Raw genomic sequence first — 23,528 nt, forward strand, 5'->3', positions numbered from 1 at the left:
CGTTAGTGATTGCTGTTGGAGTGATAGTTTCAGAGGAATTCGTAGTGACAAGCAATATTCTAGGGCCCTTTGAAACAAGAATAGCACATCCGTTTTTCATGTAATGAAATGGAAAAGAATTGTATTAGTTAAGATTTTTGTTTTTCAAGAACACAAATAGTAATTCTGTATTCCTAGGGAAAATATTTATTCTGTATGTTGAGATTACAGAATTTTTGTATTTTTAACCCCTCTCTCCAATCTTTATATTCAGAAGCGATTGTTGGAAGCCATGGAGACATGCAACCACTCCCTGAAAAAAGAAGAGAGGAAAAGAAACCAACATAGTGAGTGCCTAATGTGCTGGTATGATAGCGAGACAGAGTTCACGTACCCCTCTCCATGGCCAGAAAAGTTCCCTGCCATAGGACGATGCTGCGCAAGGTAATGTTGTTTGGTAATTTTTCAACGACAGAGAGCTCAAAAAAAAAAAAAAGCAAGCTTTTGAATATCTACTTGGAGAATTAACAAATAATTTATGACAGTTGTAGTCAATTGATAATGAATTACATGCAACTTGCCAAGAATCATAGCATCTCTCTCTTTCTCTCTCTCTCTCTCACAGTTGTTTCTATAGTTCTCTGCTTTGGTCCAATTCTGCTTCTCTGTTTTCGTCTTCTGTTAAAGTTGTCCTGCCCCTGTATACATCTGTTCTCTCCCTCGAGAAGTTCTATGAATGTTTGTTTCCATTGCCAGTGTCTGCTCTCAGTATTATTTGACATGCTATGACTTTGCCTCTTATACTCCCCAACCACCCAACTGGAAAGAAGGAGAACAAGAAATAAAAGAGCTCCTCTGGGGGCTTCCCTGGTGGTGCAGTGGTTGAGAGTCCGCCTGCCGATGCAGGGGACACGGGTTCGTGCTCCGGTCTGGGAAGATCCCACATGCCGCGGAGCGGCTGGGCCCGTGAGCCATGGCCGCTGAGCCTGTGCGTCCGGAGCCTGTGCTCCACAACGGGAGAGGCCACAACAGTGAGAGGCCCGCGTACCGCAAAAAAAAAAAAAAAAAAAAAAAGCTCCTCTGTTTCTTGCCTCAAACCTATTTCTACTTTCTCTTCTTCATTAAGATGTCTTCCTTGTTTTTTCTCTTCTCTCATCTTCTCTGCAAATAATATCTAGATGGCAGTCGTGTTGCAGATAAAATAAACGTTTCTCAGTTATGATTTTTCCTTTTGTTAAAACAAAGAGAAAGATGAAATAGACATTATAAAATGTTTATTTTCCATTCTGGGTTTTGGAACATGGAGGATATAGAGATTTGTAGTATGTTTTGTATGTTCCTTTAGTATAAAATCCACGTATATATACGTATATAATTTATATATATATATTTTTATATATTATATATATATTTTAAATTAATGGGGAGGACGTCCACTCAGTATCTTACAGGCATGGTTGTGTCTGGATCAATACCAACGAAGAATCTGCTGCTCTATATTTTCTTTCTCTTAAAGGACGAATTGTTAATTCTCCTGTTAAAAGCAAGGAGGACTCTGGCAAAATACTGAAGGGAATGCTGAAAACCTGTGATTGCTTGCAATGTATGAATTTTAAATTAAATGCCTCCATTTATTTTCTAGGTATAGAATAATATCATTAGATGCTTGGCGTGTAGACATAAGCAAAAACAAAATAACCAGGGTTGACCAAAAGGCATTATATTTCTGTGGATTTCCTACTTTGAAACACATCAAACACAAAGTCAGTGGCTATTTATTTTCATAAAATTTTTTCACTTTATTGAATGTGAAGTGATTATGGAGAAAAAATTAAAATTAAATTCTATGACTTCTTTTAAAGTTTTTTTTGAAGAAAAGTGGGGTTCAAGTATTCCAGCAAAGCAGTCGTGGAGAAAACATGATGTTGGAAATATTAGTGAATGCAGAATCAGATGAACTTGTAAGTATTTTCTTCATTATATATTTCTTAGGTGCTTATTATGCATAAAACTGTTTTAGCTGCAACGTGTTTTCCAAAGTGGTATAACATATAGTAACTCCAGAAGTTCACAGGAAATAAGGATAAAGTAAAGAAACATTTACACAAATTAAAGGACATATATAATTGTGACATAATGAGCAAAAACAATGCTGTAGGAATTTGAAGAGGAGATGAGCTGTGTGAGCTAAAGATTAAGTACAGATCTGTAAATGAAAATAGGCTTGAGCTGGGTGCTAAAAGAAAGATTATCACAAAGAGGAAAAAGGAGGGGAAAGGTATTCCAGTTGAAAAGAATAACATGAGCTGGGAGTTATAGTAAAAAATAAATGTGATACATTATCTTATTTTTCCTTTTTGTAGGTCTGAATTTTTTTAATGCTTTTTCTTTTTTTAGAGTAAATGTGATGTATTTGAGGAGAAGGAATAGATAAACCTGACTGAATCAGAGGACTTATATTGGGAAATAGTAGACAATAAGGTTGAAAAAACAGATTGAGGCCAGATTATGGAGGACCTTGAATACCAGGCTAAGGAGTTTGGACTTATTTTTCATGACTGTTATCTTGAAATTGGTATTTTCATAAAGATTAATTTGGTGGCAATATAGTAGACTAAAGTGCATACAAAAAAATGGAAGAAAATGGAAAAGCCTGCAAGTTGAGGTTGTGGTTATAGAAGCCTTAGACAATAAGGACATAAACTGTGGAAGTGGTAATAGATCTAGATGAACAGGACTAAATAAAATTCACAAGTTTCATCATTTGTTCAAAAATAGGGGATGAAAAGAAAAAGAAAATATTAAATATGAATCACTCTTAGATATCAGACTAATTAACTGAAAAACAATTACTGTTTATTGGAATAAAGAAGTTAAAATGGGAGAGGCACTGGCTTGAGGGGATTAATTACCAGTAATAGAATTTTAAGTTGGTGCTAGGACATTTAACTGGAGCCACCCTTTCAGCCTTTCTCAACAGAGTTCCACAAGAGTTTTAAGCCCTCTTGCCCTAAGTCATCCGTTCGTTTATAATAGATTAATTTACCTTTTGTGCATTTAGAATGGTACTAGTTATGTACCATCCTTGAAAGAATTGGGGAAATACATAGTCAAATTGTTTTTTGTGTTCTGTGGTTCAGATGAAAAACTTCAGTCAAGAAAGGCAACTTATGGGCTTCCCTGGTGGCGCAGTGGTTGAGAGTCCGCCTGCCGATGCAGGGGACGCAGGTTTGTGCCCCGGTCCGGGAAGATCCCACATGCCGCGGAGCGGCTGGGCCCGTGAGCCATGGCCGCTGAGCCTGCGCATCCGGAGCCTGTGCTCCGCAACGGGAGAGGCCACAAAAGTGAGAGGCCCGCGTACCGAAAAAAATAAATGAAAAAATAAATAAATAATTTAATTAATTAATTAAAAAAGAAAGGCAACTTATACACAGTTGAATACCTGGAGCTAGAGCTTGTAAAGCAATAGGGATATGTAGGGCGTTAGCAAGGAAGTGATGGCTGGGGCCTCGGGGCTCATTTCCTTGAAGAAAGGGGATTCTCAGGGTTCAAGGCCCCAGCATGAGGAAGTACCCATGGGTGGAAAGGGTGGAAAAGGAACCAGTAAAAATTACATAGTGTTCAGAGAAGAAAGAGAATAATTCCCATGTTTAGTAGTGTCACAGAAGCATGGAGTAGATGGTACATACAGTTCAAGAAGAGTGAAAACTAAAATAAGTTCTGTGAGTTTGTCCTTTGGGCATCATTACTGGACTTTGAGGATTCCATTCCCATAGGTTGTTGGAGGCAGAAGTCCAATTCCTAAGTACTAATCCAGGACTCGTTAGGTGGGAAGTCGAGGTAGCAAGTCTTAAGCCCTTGGTTAAGAAGTTTATCATTGAAAAGAGGGCTAGAAACATAACTGTAGGTAAAGAAGAGGCAGCTCATTTAGCAAATCCGTACAAAAGAAGAGAGGTAGAGCTAAAGAAGAAAGGAGGTCTTAAAGGCACTGTAGAGGGAAAGGATGTGAAGTGGATTGCCTCTAGGGCTTACGGGAAAGGATTAATCTAGGAAAGAAGGGAAAAGGATAATTAAGGGAGCCTAGTTCTAATGTTGAAACTTGTTTTATTTATCAGAATAGTCATTCTTTTATATGTTCACTGTAAGAGATGTCTAAATATAGTAAATAAAATAAAGTCTAAAAATAGTCATCTCTATTTGTTAAAGACGTATTTGCTAATAATGATTAAGCATAATGAAAAGAAAAAATGTGAATCAAAATTTATATTTCAACTTCAGTTTCTACCACAAAGTTGTTGTCTGACCAACAGTAATAATAATAATAATGTTTCCTTTTAAGAATTTTTACTTAAGGTATTATTTCATACAGAATATTTATACAGTTGTCCCTCAGTATCCATGGGACATTGGTTCCAGGACTCCCCACTGATACCAAAATCTGTGGATGCTCAAGTCTCTTATATAAAATGGTGTAATATTTGCATATGACCTACACACATCCTGCCTTATACTTTAGATCATCTCTTTTACTTATAATACTTAATACAATATAAATAATTGTAAATACAATGTAAATGCTATGTAAATAGTTGCCAGCATTTGTTGAAACTTTCTGGAGTTTTTTCTTTTTGTTTTTTTTAAATATTCTCCATCAGTAGTTGGTTTAATCTGCAGATGTGGAACCCATGGATACAGAGGGCCAACTGTGCAGTGTTTTATAGTTTAAAAAAGCTTTTGTGTATATTATTTTATCCTTAAAAAAATATTGTGAGGTAGATGTTATAACTTCTTCTCATAAAAGAAAACTGAGACTCAGTGGGATTAAAGGATTTGCCTAAGAGTCCATAGCTGAAGAGAGGCAGAACCCAATTTTGGACCCATAGTTTCTAACTTGAAATAAGTCTAGTGTTCTTATTTAATTATACCAACCACAAACTGAAATGAATTACATATTTTAGATTCTGTTTTATGCTATCTGATTATTTGATATGAAATAATAATAGCCCTTTTCTAGACATCTGTGCTGTTCTTTTCACTTTTCTCAGTTTCCATGAGAAAAATAAGCTGATAATCATGAGAATAATAGAATCATAGAATTTTACAACTGGATGGAATTTTGTGAGGCAGCTAATCCAGCTCATTAATTTTACAAATTAAAAAACTTAAATGGAGATTGGGAAAGGGACATTCACTCAGCTAGTTAGCAGCAGAACTAAGAACCTAGGTTTCTTGCTGAACATTATTTCTACTAATGTTGGCTATTATTGTGAACAGTAATACTCACATTATAGGTCAGTGTTCTTCTGTTTGATTTTACTGAAACCTGTTTTCTAGCCAAGTAATTTCATTTAGGATTAAAATCAGTGGGCCACCCTTCACTAGTAACTGCCAGTGCTGCTGAAAAAATGAGGAGGCAAGCTTCCTAGTGTTGAGATGTTTATACTGCAGAAAATTACTTTTAAGTTGGTCATAGTTCCCTTCTAATAAGAAGAGATTGGCAGCGGGGAAGATAAAGTTGGTAAACTTACACAGATTCATAATAAATTAAAGAATAAAGAAAGGCAGATAAGTAAAAACAACTGAAAAAAAAATTTTTTTAAGAAGGAAGACTTCTCTGGTGGTCCAGTGGTTAAGACTCCACACTTCCACTGCAGGGGGCTAGGGTTCAATCCCTGGTCAGGGAACTAAGATCCTGCATGCCGCGTGACGTGGCCAAAAAAAATTTTTAAATAAAAATAAATAAACTTAAAGGAAAGGGAAAAAACCAAAAATCTAAAAGAACGGGAATCCTGGAAAATGTACTAGAAAGACAGAGAGTAGTTGGCAATAAAGGCACAACTTAGAGGAGAGAAATTTTAAAAACTGAATTCAAGTGGATGGAATAATTAAGTGGGAATAAAGCTGAGAAGAGCAGTTACTAATAGGGAATAATTGGCCTGAGCCATCAAATAATATTTTATATCTGTTTTAATTATTAAGGCATGGTTTTTATAGATTTTAAATACACTGTTATAAACACAAGCCAGTTTTAATTATTTAATTTTGCCTCTGTAAAATTCTCTCTTGGACCTAAAACATGAATGAACTTTTCTGTTTTTACTTTAAGAGTGTAGAAAATATAGCTTCATCAGTGCTTGGGAAGTCTCTCTTTGTTAATTGGCCTCATCTTGAAGAAGCTAGAGTTGTTGGTGTATCAGATGGAGAAACTAAGTAAGATTTTATTTATAATTTTTAAAGTTTATATGTGCTTTGCTATTTGTTGACTTTTATTCATACATTTTAACTGATATAATATTTGTAAAATATTTACACTGTATAGTGAAAATGAAAGTCCTCTAATCATACCACTCCAGGTTCAACCACTATTGACAGTTTATTGTACATACCTTGAGATGCATATTTTTTATTAGTATTTTATTTTATTTTTTAAATTAAATTTTATTGGAGTATAGTTGCTTTATAATGTTGAGATGCATATTTTAGATGTATATATTATTTTTTCCCTTTTGCCTTCTTTTCCTTTCAATAGCTTGGAAGTTCTATATCCTAATTCTTTTCTACCAGTTATCATTATATAAATTAGCAAATATATTTCTTTCTGACAAGAATAAATAGCATATGTAACCTTACCTTTTCCATGCCTTTCCCAGGTTTCATTTAAATAATATATTAAAAAACACGTATCTTCTATTCTAAAAATAATTTCTTAACATTTTATTCAAGTTCACAATCATTTTATCAGTGATTATTTAGACAAGCTATTCTTTGTCATCTTTTACTTGGTCTGATATCTTGTTCTTTTGTTATTTTTCATGTCTAGAACTTTCTAAAGTAATTTTTTTTTTCAGAGAAAATGTGAGGATGTTAATGTTTTCTGAGTTATTACATATCCAAATGGTTTTTTTGGTTGTTTTTCTCATGCATAGGTTTAGAGTTAGAGGCCTAATCCTTTTTCCTTAGGTCTCTGCAAACGTATCTCAGTTGTGTTTTGTTGCGTAATTTTGTTGATGAGAAGTCAGTACCAGTATGAACTGGTATTGAACATTCTTTTTTAATCATCAAAATTCAGTTCCCCTGCCTTTTTGATGAAGTCCAGTTATCAGTTTTTAGTTTTATGGATCGTGCTTTTGGTCTAAGAACTCTTGACCTAGCCCTAGGTCCCAAAGAAGATTTTCTCCAAAAAGTTTTATAGTTTTACCTTCTCCTTTTACATTTAAATCCATGATCCATTTTGAATTAATTTTTATATAAGGTATGAGGTTTGGGTCAAGTTTCATATGTTTACCTATGAATATTGAATTAACTCGAGTACCATTTGTTGAAAAAACTCTCCTTCCTCCATTAGTTTGCTTTTACACCTATGTCAAAAATAAGTTGCGCATATTCGTATGGGTCTACTTGTGGGTTCTCTGTTTTGTTGCATTTGCCTCTATGTCTATTTTTATGCCTACAGCACATTGTCTTGTTACTGTAGCTATGTAGTAAGTCTTAACCTTAGGTAGAGCGATTCCTTACTTTTTTTTTTTTTCAAAATTGTTTTAACTATTTTTGGTCCTTTGCCTTTCTATATATAGTTTAGAATAAATTTTTTTTATATTTATAAAAATCTTTGAGAAATTTTGATAGGAATTGTACTAAACTTATAATCTGTGGAGATTTGACATCTTTACTATGTTGAGTCTTCTGATCCAAATGGATAAATGAAGATCCATTTATCTCTCCATTTATTTTAATCTTTGATTTCTTTTATCACTATTTTGTTTCCTCAGCATACTGAACCTGTATATGTTTTGTTAGATTTATACCTACCTAAGTATTTAAAACTTTTTGGAGCAACTATAGATAGTATTATGTTTTCAATTTCAGTTTCCCCAGCCAGTATATAGAAATGTAATTGATTTCTGTATGTTGATATTATATCCTAGGACCTGGCTAAACTTACTTCCCTGCCTTTTTTCTTAAAGTCCAAGCCAGTTATTTTTTAGAATTCTGAATTTACCTAGTTGTTTCCTCTTAGTGTCATTTAAGTTGGTCCTCCATCCCACATGTTTCCTGTAAACTGGGAGTTAGGTATAGTGGCTTGATTAGAATCAAGTTAAACTTTTTTAGCAAAACTACTTTATTGGGGCTTCCCTGGTGGCGCAGTGCTTGAGAGTCCACCTGCCGATGCAGGGGACACGGGTTCGTGCCTCGGTCTGGGAAGATCCCACATGCCGCGGAGCGGCTAGGCCTGTGAGCCATGGCCGCTGAGCCTGCGCGTCCGGAGCCTGTGCACCTCAACGGGAGAGGCCACAACAGTGAGAGGCCCGCGTACCGCAAAAAAAAAAAAAAAAAAAAAAAACTACTTTATTGAATTTGAGAGTATTAATTCTTTAAAAATTTATATTTTTATTATGTATTTAGTTTAATTTCTTATAGAGAAAGAATAATAATTTGTTTTAAATTTTGATTAAAATTTTTTACAAGTGTTTGTTCTGAAATTCATATTACAGTTTTAAAAAAGGAGGCTTTTTGTTTTTTGGTTTTTTGCCGTTATACCATGTAGAAATCTTTTCACTTTGAAGACTCACACTACTAGAACTCTATATTAAACCACAAATTTGCGGGTAATATAATTTTAATTTTTAAGGTTTTACTTGGAAGAACCTGCAGGAACACAGAAGCTTTATTTGGGAAGAACTGCACCACCCTCTAAAGTGGTCCATCTTGGAGACAAAGAACAATCTAACTGGACAAAAGAAGTACAAGGAATTTCAGAATAGTGAGTGTCATAAATAGTATTTAATGTCATTGAACTAGGATGTGGTGGTCTAATGTACTTATTTTTTAACTTATTTTCCACTTAGTGTGATTACTCTGAATACTGACTGCATCTTCATTTTATGGTCTAAAAAAGTAATGAGTTCTAATTTAAAATAAAATCTGGTTAGCAGCAGTTAGAGCCTTGCCCAGTTTGTCACTAAAATACTTCATGATGTACAAAAAAAAAAGAAAAGACATAATCACTTACACTAGGAATACACAGTTCATAAGTTGCCTGAATTTGAGAGTTAATTTCACTAACCATAAGGCCATTGAATTTCTTGGCCACATGTAACTAATAAAAATAGGAGGGCATACTCTCCTTTGTTCTTCACCCTTCCCTCCTCCCTACACCCAAGTCCCTTATGCTCTGAATTCAGAAATGCAAGGTCTATACCAGCTAAGTAAAGTAGCTAACCCTCCCTGGAATGCTAATTTTCAGGGTGCTTTGTGTCCCATGATCCCACCCTAACAGTACCTCTCCTTTTTCATCCAAACACTAGAATTCCCTAAACCAAAACAGAATAATAGAAACTGGCAGTGGCACATGAAATGGTGTTATAAATGTATATCAGTCAGCCCTCCTGTTCATACTGTAGTAGCATCCATTGATAAATGGGAACTCAAGGAGACACCTCTTCTACAATTATAGGAGCTAATACCAGGCCATAATATCCTTATTCAAAGATGATTAAACAGGAAATATGTAAAAAGACCATGAAAAGCTGTCCAACATAAAAGGAGATGAACACAGCTGTCAGGGGGAGAAGAGCATTTTTGACCTCCCAATAGTGTAAGTTAGATACCCCTGTCATAGCTCACATCATTCTGAATTTTCTTTTATCGCATATAAATAGAATCATAATAATAAATTCATGAATGTGGTTACTTTAAGACTCTTTTCATAGATAGTAGGCTCCATAAGGGTAGGGAACATATCTGGTTTTTTCACCATAATTTTAATTTAGCTATATAAAATGTATGTATATATAATAATGTTATTTAACTATATATAGTGTATATTATATAATACATATATTTTTGTATAAACACATATACGAAAATAAAATTATGATTTCTATAATGAGCTCAGTAGATGGTCTGAATAGTAATATGGGCATACTGAAAAGTGAATCAGTAGGCTAAAAGATCAAGCTGAGGAATTCCTTCAGCACATAGTACACAAAGAGATGAAAATAGTATAGTCAGAATTTCTGATATGTAGCTGAGAGGAGTTCTAGAAAGAGGAAATGGAAAGGAGACAAGAAAATATCCCTCAGGTGAAGAATGATTGCATCTTCATATCAGGAATCAGCACACTTTTTCTGTAAAGGCCAAATACTAAATACTTTAGGCTTTGTAGACTTCACAGTTTTTGTCACAACTTCTCAACTCTGTTGTTATATCACAAAAGCAGCCATAGATATTAAATAAATGATTGACTGTGTTCCAGTAAATTTTATTTATAAGAATAGGAGGCAGTCTGGATTTAGCCCATTACCATAGTTTGCCAACCCCTATTTTAGACTGAAAAGGCTCACTGAATGCCCCTCCCTGTCAATCTCTATTTTCTGTCTTTCTGGATTTACCTATTCTGGATGTTTCATATAAATAGAGTCACATAATATGTGACCTTTTGTGTCTGGCTTCTTTTACTTAGCATGTTTAGGGGGTTCATACATATTGTAGTATATGTCAATACTTATTTCTTTTTATGGCCAAATATTTCATTGTATGGATATACCACCTTTTGTTCGTGCATTCATCTGTTGGACATATGGCTTCTTTCCACCTTTTTGCTATTGTGAATAGTGCTGTTATGAGCATAGGTCTATAAATATTTGTTTGATTACTTGTTTCCAGTTCTTTGGTTACATACTTAGGAGTGGAATTGCCAGGCTGTTTGGCAGTTCTCTGTTTAACTTTTTGAGGAACTGTGAAACTGTTTTCCGCAGTGGCTGCACTGTTTTACATTCCCATCAGCAGTATACAAGTGTTCCAGTCTCTCCACATCCTTTCCAACACTTTTCTTTTTTTTTTTTTTTTGGCTGCGTTGGGTCTTTGTTGCTATACGTGGGCTTTCTCTAGTTGTGGCGAGTGGAGGCCACTCTTCATTGCAGTGCACGGGCTTCTCATTGTGGTGGCTTCTCTTGGTGCAGAGCACGGGCTCTAGGCGCACAGGCTTCAGTAGTTGTGGCACACGGGCTCAATAGTTGTGGCTCACGGGCTCTAGAGCGCAGGCTCAGTAGTTGTGGCACATGGGCTTAGTTGCTCCACAGCATGTGGGATCTTCCCAGACCAGGGCTTGAACCCGTGTCCGCAGCACTGGCGGGCTGATTCTTAACCACTGCGCCACCAGGGAAGTCCCACAGCGCTTCTTGTTTTCAGTTTTTTGTTATAGCCAGCCTAGTGGGTATGAAACACAGGAGTTTCTTACAAGTCTGTGAGTTCTTATTTAATCTTACAGACTTTGGGAAAGGTAGCCACAGGATAATGCAAAAAGTCTTAAGTTAGGTACTCAGAACTGCTAGCATATTTATTTAAAGTTTATTTAAGCATTTGATTATGAGTTGGTAGTTTGAATGATGATTATCATCTTAGAATATATGCACACTCATACACATCTATATTTATTTTTTATTTTTTCTTTGAGCTACCTGAGAAGAAAAGGAATAATAATAAATGAAACATCTGCAGTTGTATATGGTCAGTTACTCACAGGTCGTAAATACCAAGTAAATCAAAATGGTGAAGTCCGTCTAGAGAAACAGTGGTCAAAACAAGTTCTTCCATTTGTTTATCAAACTATTGTCCAAGTAAGTCTCCTTCAGGTCTCAATTCTATCTTAATGTACACTGTTGCACACTGTATAAAGAAAACACTATATCATATTAATATGCAGCAATATATAATAGATATTATTATTTAATGTAATTTGCAAAATACTGTAGTGTTTAAAAGGCGTATAACATGCTCAGACACTCATTCTGTGTATGGTTAGGAAACTTTTCTTTTGTGCTTATTTATTATTCTCACAAAAAGTTTGCTTTAAATAAATTAGTAAATACAAAAAGCATTTGCTTTTGTGTTTGTGATCTTACATGTTGTAAGGGGGCAAATTTTTTTAAATGCATGTAGTGATCATGTAATTTGGGGGAAGCAGTATAGCATAGTGATTAAGAGTACTGACTGAGTTGACTTCTTAGCCATATGACCTTGGGCAAGATCACCTTTCTGTGCTTTAGTTTCCTCATCTATAAAGTGGGGCTAGTAATGGTCTCTGCCACAGAGGGTTGTCTTCAGGATGAAATGAACTAATAAATATGTAAAGTACCTAGAAGAGTGTCTGGCATATAAGGAGATAATAAATTTTAGATTCTGGTATTGTTATGTAGAAAATCTTTACATTTGACATTTGTAGACAGCATAGTCATAATCCCATAGGAAAAAATCTTGATATGCAGTCTATAGAAATTTTGACTAACGATTCACTTTTATATTTCATTCTACATAGGACATCCGAGCTTTTGACTCCCGTTTCTCCAATATTAAAACATTGGATGACTTGTTTCCTCCTAGAAGTATGGTCTTTATGCTGGGAACACCCTATTATGGATGCACTGGAGAAGTTAGTACCTGTTATTATTACTATTAAATTTCTTTATGGTTTCAAGTTAATACAGTTATTTAACTTCTCTTCATTTAGGCATAAAATAAAATGTAATACTGAAGGGGGAAAAAAGAAAGTTCATTCATCTAATTTATAAACACAGTATTTGGCTATATATCTTTAGTGTTGAGCACACTGAGATCAGGAGGTGGTGGAAGAAGAATTCAGATTCTAATCTCTTTTTTCATAGGTTTATTTATTGTAGTATGGATGAAGCAATTCTGAAATTATTTTCAATGTATTATTGGGTTGATGAATTGATAAATGTGTTGATGTTTTGGGGAACTCCAGCTCTCACATGGGAAAAGGTACTTGTAAGTATAGAACAGGAGAATGCAAGAAAGGACCTGTGGGGACAGATTAGAATTGGAGGTATTAATGTGAACTCATGATTGCTAAAATACTTTATACGTGTGTATGTGTATGTATATAGGCACATGTATATGGGTATATTTATGTAAGTTTGTAGATATATGGTTGCATATGTGCCTATACGTACATATATTTTCTAGCCCTATTTGCTCATAAGGATTGGAAGCAAAGGTACCCTGGTAGCATGTAACACTCTGATCTTGATCTCTAACACCATATCCCACAAAAAGGAACTAGCCTTCTCAGAGAAATGGCTAATTACAGGGCTGAGGCAGAATAAGTACACGATGAGCCTAGAACTACTAGTTATGCGGGAAAGCAAGGAAGTACTCACAAGAATGATGTGAGCATATGTGGTACACAGGTACCAGGTTGAAGAGGCTCCTACCGGCCAAATCTGGGACTGTTTAAGTACCAAAGTAATCGAGTACATATTGAATTATAAACCATCAGGGGCGGGGAATAGGAATGCATGATTCCATAGTGATAATAAATAGGTAAATAAATGGAGAAAGGAAAGACTTTTGCCTGTATTATCATGTCAGGGATAATTGTGGAGGGAATGAGGGAGTTGGAAAACCATCATTTAACAAGCATAATGATTCAGATTGAATCAGGCAACAATCATCATTGGAAGCTAAATCTAAGGGGAATTTTTGATCAGGAGCAAGATATTTTCATGGTCTTAGAAAGTGTCTCCCCACAGATTGTTTATTTAGTTGCAAGGAAAACAAAAAACTATAACTGTACAGTAAAGAAATTGAGCAACATCTTGATTGTGTGATCAAAATTTAAAAATAGTGAGGAACAGATGAACATCATGTACCTCCAGATGGGGTACTCTACAAAGGACACATCCTCTGTGCACTGTTCTGGCTGAGAATATATAACATTAACCTAATCACGGGAAACACTAGACAAATCCCAAACGTAGAAATGTTTTTAAAAAGTCAGGGTAGGGGGCTTCCCTGGTGGCGCAGTGGTTGAGAGTCCGCTTGCCAATGCAGGGGACATGGGTTCGTGCCCCGGTCCGGGAGGATCCCACGTGCCGTGGAGCGGCTGGGCCCGTGAGCTATGGCCGCTGGGCCTGCGCGTCTGGAGCCTGTGCTCCGCAATGGGAGAGGCCACAACAGTGAGAGGCCCGCATATCGCAAAAAAAAAAAGTCAGGGTAGAGAGGGAGGAATGAACTATATTCTTCAAAATGTCAGTGTGTGAAAGACAAAGGCTCTGGATATATTAAAAGAGGCTAAAGAGATATGACAACTAAATGCAATATCTGATCCTAGCCTGATCCTGTAGTAGAGGGAGTAAAGAGTTTTCTATAAATATAGGTCACTTTTAGGTCAACTGACAAAACTGGTGTATGGACAGTGGATTAGATGAAAGTATTGTGTCGTAAATTTATGTATTTAATAACTGTACTGTGGTAATATAATAAAATATCCTTCTTAGGAAATATGTACCAAAATATTTAGGGATAATGGACATGATATATATAATATACCCTCAGAAAGTTTCAAAAAATAATTATGTGTATGTAAATACACACATAGAGCACAAATGTTAAATGGAATTAAATGTCGATAATAGGTGAATCTGGGTAAATGTTCTTTGACTTGTTTCATTTTTGCAACTTTTTGGTAGTTTGAAGTTATTTGCAAATTAAAGTTAATTTATTTTAAAAGACTGGTTAACAACTGGTTAAAGGTACAATGACTCAAATTTATAAGCACATCCACTTACAAATTCGAAGAAAATTTCCACTATCTACTTTTGTTGTGTTACTGTATTTCAGAAATACTAAACACTACTCAAATAAGTAGAAAAACAAGTAAATAAAATGTAGTGAAGGAGACTAAAACATACTGTGATTTTTTTTTTTTTTTCCCTCCAAGGTTCAGGATTCAGGGGATGTGATTACAGAAGGCAGGATTCGTGTGATTTTCAGTATTCCATGTGAACCCAATCTTGATGCTTTAATACAAAACCAGCATGTGAGTACTATAGTCCATGTGATTTAATTTAGAATTGATTACCTTTAAAAATGTTAGAAAGATATTTTTGGTACCTCCTTTGAATTATTGCAAATATTTTATTTAACACTGATTAAATTCTCTCACAGTTGCATCTAGTATTAGTTAAAAATAAGTGGAATCTGTGCTCAAAACTTCATGCAAATCTTTGGGGGAAAAACTGCTGAGATCCCACTATTCATCTATAATGGTTGTTGTTAATGGTTGTTGGTAGTGTGGCTTGTGGGATCTTAGTTCCATGACCAAGGATTGAACCCAGGCCCTCAGGAGTGAGAGCCCGGAGTCCTAACCATTGGACCGCCAGGGAATTCCCAGTGGCACATTGATTAGCACACCCTCTGGGAATAGACTTGGGTTTTTTTAAACCTTTCATGATTAATCAAGGTCTGCATTTTTAGTTACAAGTAACAAGTGACCTTCTTGCAAAGGTTATATGTCTCTACTCAGCTAAAGATGAACAGTCCCTAGAGAAAATTGGGAAACTGCACTTAAGTTCATGGCACCCTTTTATTTTTCTCTGTTAAAGTAAGGGGATAATCCCGATATCTATCATTTGTTTTTATTGATTGATTAGATAATTAACTTGACTGAAATTAATTCACATTCAGCCAGCCGTTGCTACTTATATTTTATTTTTGCTAGTAGTAAAAATCTAAAACTTCATTTCCTGTGAAATGCGTTTAAGGCATTAGGCATCAGCATACCCGTGAGGAACCTTTATGGAAAGCAGAGAAGTCCCTAAAATCTTGCCATCAGGTCTCTTTTGGAGAAATAATTCAGAAGGCATAGTCAGGAAATCAGGAGAGTGGCCCTTTAGATGAAGAAGCTGGAACTCTGTTTGGGAGTCAGTGGAGGCAGAAGAACTTGTTGCTTCATCCCTGGCTTTTTTTAGATCTGACAGAGCCTACCCAATTCTAAGGGTACAGTGTTGCTAGGCATGCCTTCTCCAGTATACTTCCTTTCTCTTTACATATTTTCTTTATCTTTTACTCAAGCCTTCTTTCTCTACTTTTTATTTTATAATTTCTAGGATGTTTGTGGTGATTTAATTAACTTTAACTATATCATAATCCAATATTTTTCAAAAGGAGTACTAATTGTATTTTGAGCAGGACTACTGTGTATTAAATAGGACTGCCCTGTATATGGCAAGACAATTGGCATCTTGGTGCCTGGACACTAAGTGTTCTTAACCTGTGTCAATTATTGTAACTGAATGTGCCTCAACACATTTTCAGATACTTATTAGAAAAGTGGTACTACCTGTGATAGAGAACTATTGCCTTAATTCTTCCTTTATATTCTGAAATTATTTCTATATCTGATAATATTTTTGATTGTGTTGCATTCTTTACTAGCATATTAATGTATTTTAATAGTGACTTTATGTACCAGGCGACTAAAAAAATTTATCCATTTAGGGGTCATTGTAGACATGATCATTAAAAAAATAATCGTGGAAAATAATTCCTTACCATTCTCTGTAAATTTTGCTTTGCTGATGATAAAATATCCTTACATTCCCATGAAATAAGAATATAAAATATTTGTATAATTTATTAAATATAGTATATTTATTATATTCATATATTCATTTACATGAACATAGTATATGAAATCCATGTAAAATAAGTATGTATGTATTATTATTACATACATAATGTTAGGAGTATATGGTAGCTTACCATAGTTGGTACTGGATTTGTGAGTAATTTACTTCCTGGTTAAAAATTGTATGATCTGATAATTTTTTTTGAATTTGACTGTCTTCATAGTTTCTTCCCGTAAGTACACAAATAAAGGTTACATTTCATTGACTGAATTATATTAACAATGTATTAATTATGAGCCTATTCATACTTATTTTCATATGATAAATGATTTGGGGAAACATATTACTTATATCTATATATGAAGGACACTCAGTTTTGCTCAGTAGCAACTATTTTGATGACATACTCATGTTTTAATTCAATGTAATAATTATCAAGACCTCAATTTTTCCCAGGTATTTTACCAGGTCCTTCTTAGAACATGAAAATTAATTTTTTAAAAATCGTTCTTGCCTACAGAGTTTGCCGTTTAATACTTACTGTAGAGTTTATTTCTTGAGGCAGTTTCACAAACTGTATGTTTCCTCCCCCTTTCATTCATCCTTGGGAATTCTGTTCTTTAAGGAGAGAGAGGAGCAAAAATATTCTGCCTATAAATCCTTTAACAAAAAGCAGGGTGGGGGGTAATAGGTCACTTACTTTTGAGAATCCTTACATTGCCACAATCCAAAATGTTAGTGATGTCTTATCTCCAGATTTTAAAGGTAAAGAAATGCTGCTTTAATGCTTTGTGTTTCCATAATTGACCTTTTTGTTTTTATATTTAAAGAAATATTCTATAAAGTACAACCCAGGATATGTGTTGGCCAGTCGCCTTGGAGTGAGTGGATACCTTGTTTCAAGGTTTACAGGAAGTATTTTTATTGGAAGAGGATCTAGGAGAAAGTAAGTTTATGTTAGAGAAATTTACTTAAAGTGGCAGAAAAAAATTAAATAATAAAGATAAAATGGTTAATATTTCAGTATTTATTTTCTCTTATTAATTGCTCTGAATTTTCTTTAAAAATTATGCATAGATTCCTCTGATGGTGATCTTTTATCTAAATGGCACATGCTTTAGGTGGTTGGAAAGACAGTTCTTATTTTTAGCAGCTAACAAATTGAACCTTGAAAAAAGGTATCAGATGGTGTGTGTGAATCTCAATTATATATTTCCCTACATTTCCTTATTTCATTCTCCTCTCAATTACATAATCTATTTGTATGCTTTGTTGACTTGGGTTTTGAAGCCTTTCCTCTAGTTTTTCCACTACTGCTACTTTGGAAATAACCATGATAACTAAAACGTAGAAAACCAGTCAAGACTAAACTTTTCTAAAAATTGAAAGCAAAGCTTTTTATTCTTTGAACAAAATTTTAAAACTTTTGTGTGTATGTGTGTGTGTGGTTTAAATTCAGCCCTCATGGAGACCATAAAGCAAATGTGGGTTTGAATCTCAAATTCAACAAAAAAAATGAGGAGGTACCTGGATATACTAAGAAAGTTGGAAGTGAATGGATGTATTCATCTGCAGCAGAACAACTTCTTGCAGAGTACTTGGAGAGGTAAGTGCCTAGCAAGATCCTGCTAGGCATCCAAAAACGTAGGAATGTGATAACTATTTTGCCTTGATGATAAGAAAAATGTTTCCTTTAGTAAAATGTGACATATGTTAATATAAACTTAATTTAGTGTCATGAAGCATCATAGCCACTAGTTACAATAGAGTAGAAAAATACTGTACTTATATTATTCAAAATTAAAAAGGATGATGAGAATTGGCCTCCTTTTAATTAAAAATTTCCTTAACTTACTATCTTAAGTTATTCACTACTCTGCATGTCTGTGTCAGTAGTAAGAGGATTGGTATGGATAAACAAAACAACTCTTGGCGTAGTGAATTTTCTTAAAACTCCAGCTGGACAATAGATTACTATCCTAGAATCACTGAATTTAATTGCTGAAATAAATAGTCTAAGAAATCAACAAGTCTCAGCTCCTCGTTATAAAAATGAGAAATCTGAGTACCAAGATTTACTGAATTAGTGTCAACGATTCATAGGAAATGCTGTACTTCTGGTTAGCAGTTGAATGTTCTGTCCATTGTTCCACTGGTTTCTAACCTTCTTATATTTGAGGATCCCTGTATTAGTTTCCTAGAGCCGCCTTAACAAAATACCACAAACTGGTTGGCTTAAAACGACAGAAATTTATTGTCTCACAGTTCTGAACACCAGAGTCCAAAATCAAGATGTTGATAGGGCCATGCCTCCCCTGAAGGTGCTAGGGAAGGACCTGTTCCATACCTGTCTCCTAGCTTCCTGTAGTCTCACGAGTTTTGTTCCTTAGCCTATAGATGCATCACCCCAATCTTCCATCTTCACATGGTTCTCTCCTTATGTGTCTTCGTATCATCTTTTTTTAAAATTTTATTGGAGTATAGTTGATTTACAATGTTGTGTTAGTTTCAGGTGTACAGCAAAGTTATTCAGTTATACGTATACATATATTCATTCATTTTTAGATTATTTTCTCTTACGGGTTATCACAGAATATTGAATAGAGTTCCCTGTGCTATACAGTATGTCCTTGTTGGTTATCTATCTTATATAAGTAGTGTGTGTATGTTCGTCCCAAGCTCCTGATTTATCCCTCCCCGCCACATTTCCCCTTTGGTAACCATAAGTTTGTTTTGGATACCTGTAAGTCTGTTTCTGTTTTGTAAATAAGTACATTTGTATCATTTTTTTAAAAATTAGATTCCACATATGAGTGATATCATATATTTGTCTTTGTCTGACTTGCTTCACTTAGTATGATAATCTCTAGGTCCATCCATGTTGCTGCAAATGACATTATTTCATTCTTTTTTATAGCTGAGTAATATTCGATTGCACATACGTACCACATCTTCTTTATCCATTTCTCTGTTGATGACATTTACGTTGCTTCCATGTCTTGGCTATTATAAATAATAGTACTGCAATGAACATTGGGGTGTATGTGTCTTTTCGGATTATGGTTTTCTCCAGATATGTGCCCAGGAGTAGGATTGCTGGATCATACGGTAGTTCTGTTTTTAGTTTTTTAAGGAACCTCTATACTCTTCTCCATAGTTGTTGTTCCAATTTACATTCCCACCAACAGTGTAAGAGGGTTCCCTTTTCTCCACACCTTGTCCAGTGTTTACTGTTTGTGGAATTTTTGCTGATGGCCATTCTGACCCATGTGAGGTAACACCTCATTCTAGTTTTGATTTACATTTCTCTGATAATTAGCGATTTGAGCATCTTTTCATGTGCTTTTTGGCCATCTTTATGTCTTCTTTGGAAAAATATCTATTTAGATCTGCCCATTTTTTGATTGGGTTGCTTATTTTTTTGATATAGAGCTGCATGAACTGTTTGTGTATTTTGGAGATTAATCCCTTGTCAGTCGCTTCATTTGCAAATATTTTCTCCCATTCTAAGGGTTGTCTTTTCGTTTTGTTTATGGTTTCCTTTGCTGCATGTCATCTTTCCTTTGTTTCTGTCTCTGTGTCCAAATTTCCCCTTTTTATAAGGACACCAGTCATATTGGATTAGGGCCTATCCTAATGACATTTTCGTTTGATTACTTCTTTTAAAATCCTATTTCAAAATAAAGTCAGATTCTGAGGTTCTAGGAGTTGGGACTTCAGTTATGTCTTATGTTGGGGTGGGGGTGGGGGAGACACATTTCAACTGCATATTACCATCTAAAAATTTAGATAATTTCTTCTATTTACCTCCATGTTTCCTTAAAAATGTCATATTTAGACTGCTTTTTCTTGATTTTTCAACTTGACATATGCATTGATTTCATGCCATGAATGATGAAGCTTTAGCTTTCTTTTACCAGCCCCACTCCCCATTCCCTTACCTCCCTACACACATGAACACATTTCCCCTCTCATTATAGTTTTATCACAATTTTTTAAATTAAATCTGTTCTTAAGGTTTAGTCAATTAAGGTAAATGTAAATGGTCACCTCTGGATCTTGTAGAATATTGCATTTCCTTTCTTGTACACATTTTTGTTCTTTTCTGTGTTGTTTATTCATTTGTTTCTTATCTGTGTTCACGTAACCAATGTGGCCCCAAACTCTGTGCCATAGCTGGAAAACTTAATACAGTCACACAGGTCATGTGACCTCTCAGTTCCATTTTCTTCTTGTATACTTCCTCTTAAAACTGTCTTTCTTCCTGCTTCAGTGTGAACTAATTGCTCTCCTGGGCTGTTGTACAGCTTTCATTCAAGTTTCTCTTTACTCTCATCCTAGGAATTCCCTTCACCATTCTTCTGCATAGGATTCCTTTATTTCCGGGCTTTCATGCTTTATTCCTTCTGATTTATGTCTCCATTTTGATGGAGCACTTATGCCAGTGGCTTCCTGAGAAAGCTTACATGTCTGGAAATTTCTTTAAACCTCCCTGATACTTGGTTGATAGCTCGCCTGGGTCTAGAATCCTAGATTGCAGATTATTTTCCTTCAGAATTTGAAAAGCGCTGCTCCATTCTCATGTTTCCTTTGCTGTCAAGAAGTCTTGTGTTATTCTGATTCTTAATCTTTGTGCATGATCTGTTTTTCATTTTCTGAAACCTTTTTAGAATCTTCCCTTTACCAATACTATTTTAATAATGTGAAGATGTGTGCCTTGGAATGGGTCTTTTTCTTTCATTTTGCTGTTCAGCCCTTTCAAACTTGAAACTGATGCCCTTCCATTCTGAGAAACTTTCTTGTATTATTTCTTTGATAATTTCCTCCTCACCATTTTGTTGTTGTCATTCTCTCTTTCTAGGACTCTTTTTTTTTTTCTTTTTTTTTTTTTTTGCGGTACGTGGGCCTCTCACTGTTGTGGCCTCTCCCGTTGCGGAGCACAGGCTCTGGACGTGCAGGCTCAGCGGCCATGGCCCACGGGCCCAGCCGCTCTGTGGCATGTGGGATCTTCCTGGACCACGGCACGAACCCGCATCCCCTGCATCAGCAGGCGGACTCTCAACCACTGCGCCACCATGGAAGCCCTAGGACTCCTTTTGATAGATGTTAGACCTTCTGGATTAATTCTCCTAATTTTCTTATCTCTTTTCATCCGTTTTCTGTATTATACTCCTGTTCTACTCTGTGGGAGATTTCTTCAGCTTTAACTTATTTTTTATTTAATCATTTTTAATTTCTAGAAGTGTTTCCTTATTCTCTGGCATTCCTTTTTTTGTAGCATCTTGTTCTTATAATGAATGAAATATCTTCTTTTATTTCTCTGAAGATAGTAATCTAGATTTTCTTCTATTCTTAATACTTTCTGTTTACTACAAATTGCTTTTATTTTTCCTTTTCTGTTTGATTTGATCTCTGTTTTCATGTTAAAGATTTTTTTTTTTTTTTTGGTCTTGTGGTTCATATTTACTATTCAGTGATTAAAGAGCTGACTGGATGGGCTTCCCTGGTGGCGCAGTGGTTGAGAGTCTCCCTGCTGATGCAGGGGGCACGGCTTCATGCCCCGGTCTGGGAAGATCCCACATGCCGTGGAGCGGCTGGGCCCATGAGCCATGGCCGCTGAGCCTGCACGTCCAGAGCCTGTGCTCCGCAACGGGAGAGGCCACAACAGTGAGAGGCCCACGTACCGCAAAAAAAAAAAAAAAAAAAAAAAAATGCTGACTGGAAATTTAATGTGCTTCAGTGAGGCTTCTCTGGTGGGACTTGGCTGTTGCAGCAGAGCATCTCCAAGTATCACTACCTATATGTATATCTTTTCTCTTGAGCTGGGTAGTTTTCCCAGAAAGGTATTCTGCAGCCTTTTTCTTGGAGGACAGATATGGAGAACAAAACTGACTTCCAGTGTTCTGGAAATTAACCAGAGTAAGGGGGTCTCATTACATAGTGGATACTGTGGTACACACCCAGATGTCTCTTCACGACTCAGGACCTACTCCCTGGGCAGCAGGAATGCTGCTGTCTCACAGCCCTCAGCAGTGAGCCCTCTTCAGGAATTGCCTGACAGAAGAGAACTGCCTCACCTAAAGTTATGTCCCTTTCCCACAACAGCCACACATCCAATACCTCATCAACAAGAAGATGTAAAGGCTCAGCCAACCTGATTGCCCCAGTTCAGGATAAGTCTGAGGAGCCATCCTACTTTGAGATCTCTATGCTACTGGCCAAGGAGTTCATTAAGATTGAACCACAGCCCAACTTCTCCCTGAGCCCAATTCCCCTTTCTTCTTTCCCTTCCACAGGTGTTATTTCCACAGAACACACTAATAAACTTTTTCCATGTTTATCTCCATCTCAGAGTCTGCTTCTTAAAGATGTTATACTTCCTAGCCTGCTTCCTAGTGGCGTGTTGTATAGTAATATTTTCACTGATCCCCTGTTTTCAGTAGGGCACCTATCCTCTCTTCCTCATGCCCCACCCAGCCAGTTTCCTGTGCCTGGATTACCCAAGGCTCGAGCAGCCCCCATTTAGCCTCTCTGAAAGTAAACTACATGATTTACGCTGAGGTGGAGGTGACTGCCTAACTACTTATTATACAAAATTTTCAACTAAAAGCCTGTTAAACCCACCCATACTGCAGCATCAAAATGTACGGAGCCCATATCTCCTGAGCTTTTGCAGACTTTCACCGTTCACATCAACTTGCTTCTTGTTGACTTCCCACTCTGGTGACTTAGGGTACAGCTTATTCCTATCTGTCAAGTCAGTTCATACATATCTATTCAGTTTTCAGTTTCTAAAATTTTGTTAACTCAACAGGTACTATCAGATTCTCTGCTTCTCTGTTCATCTGTCTTTATAGGTCCATGCCCTTTTTTCTACTTTACTATTCTTTTAGCAGGCTGGGAAGGGAGCAGAAATAAGCACATGTGTTCAGTCTGCTACGTGTATTTGAAAGTACTACAGTACACTGTTAGAGAACAATGGAATTTTGAGGAATAGCAGAAGAAACTTTTAGTGGATTTTCATTTGCTCTTTTGTGGAGTGCTCTAGCTTTATTGTGAAAACTAGAAAATGAACCTGTATACATTATTTTTGTCCATTTATCACCTGTCATTATAGTC

At 35.8% G+C, this 23,528-nt stretch overlaps 1 protein-coding gene across 2 annotated transcripts in view; it reads left to right on the top strand.

Annotated features, from left to right (window-relative positions):
* Window positions 1-23,528, top strand: part of XRN1 (5'-3' exoribonuclease 1) — a 100,926-nt gene that overhangs the window by 33,102 nt on the left and 44,296 nt on the right. For both annotated transcript variants that reach the window (XM_082840277.1, XM_082840278.1), the window contains exons 16-25: window positions 254-423; window positions 1,622-1,742; window positions 1,842-1,940; window positions 6,086-6,189; window positions 8,609-8,740; window positions 11,435-11,597; window positions 12,296-12,409; window positions 14,720-14,818; window positions 17,240-17,355; window positions 17,869-18,015. In XM_082840277.1, coding sequence (XP_082696403.1) covers window positions 254-423; window positions 1,622-1,742; window positions 1,842-1,940; window positions 6,086-6,189; window positions 8,609-8,740; window positions 11,435-11,597; window positions 12,296-12,409; window positions 14,720-14,818; window positions 17,240-17,355; window positions 17,869-18,015 — 1,265 coding nt within the window. The remainder of the gene's footprint in view (window positions 1-253; window positions 424-1,621; window positions 1,743-1,841; window positions 1,941-6,085; window positions 6,190-8,608; window positions 8,741-11,434; window positions 11,598-12,295; window positions 12,410-14,719; window positions 14,819-17,239; window positions 17,356-17,868; window positions 18,016-23,528) is intronic.

This window comes from Leucopleurus acutus (genome assembly GCF_964270905.1).
Source record: "Leucopleurus acutus genome assembly, chromosome: 5".
Taxonomy (NCBI): Eukaryota; Metazoa; Chordata; class Mammalia; order Artiodactyla; family Delphinidae; genus Leucopleurus; species Leucopleurus acutus.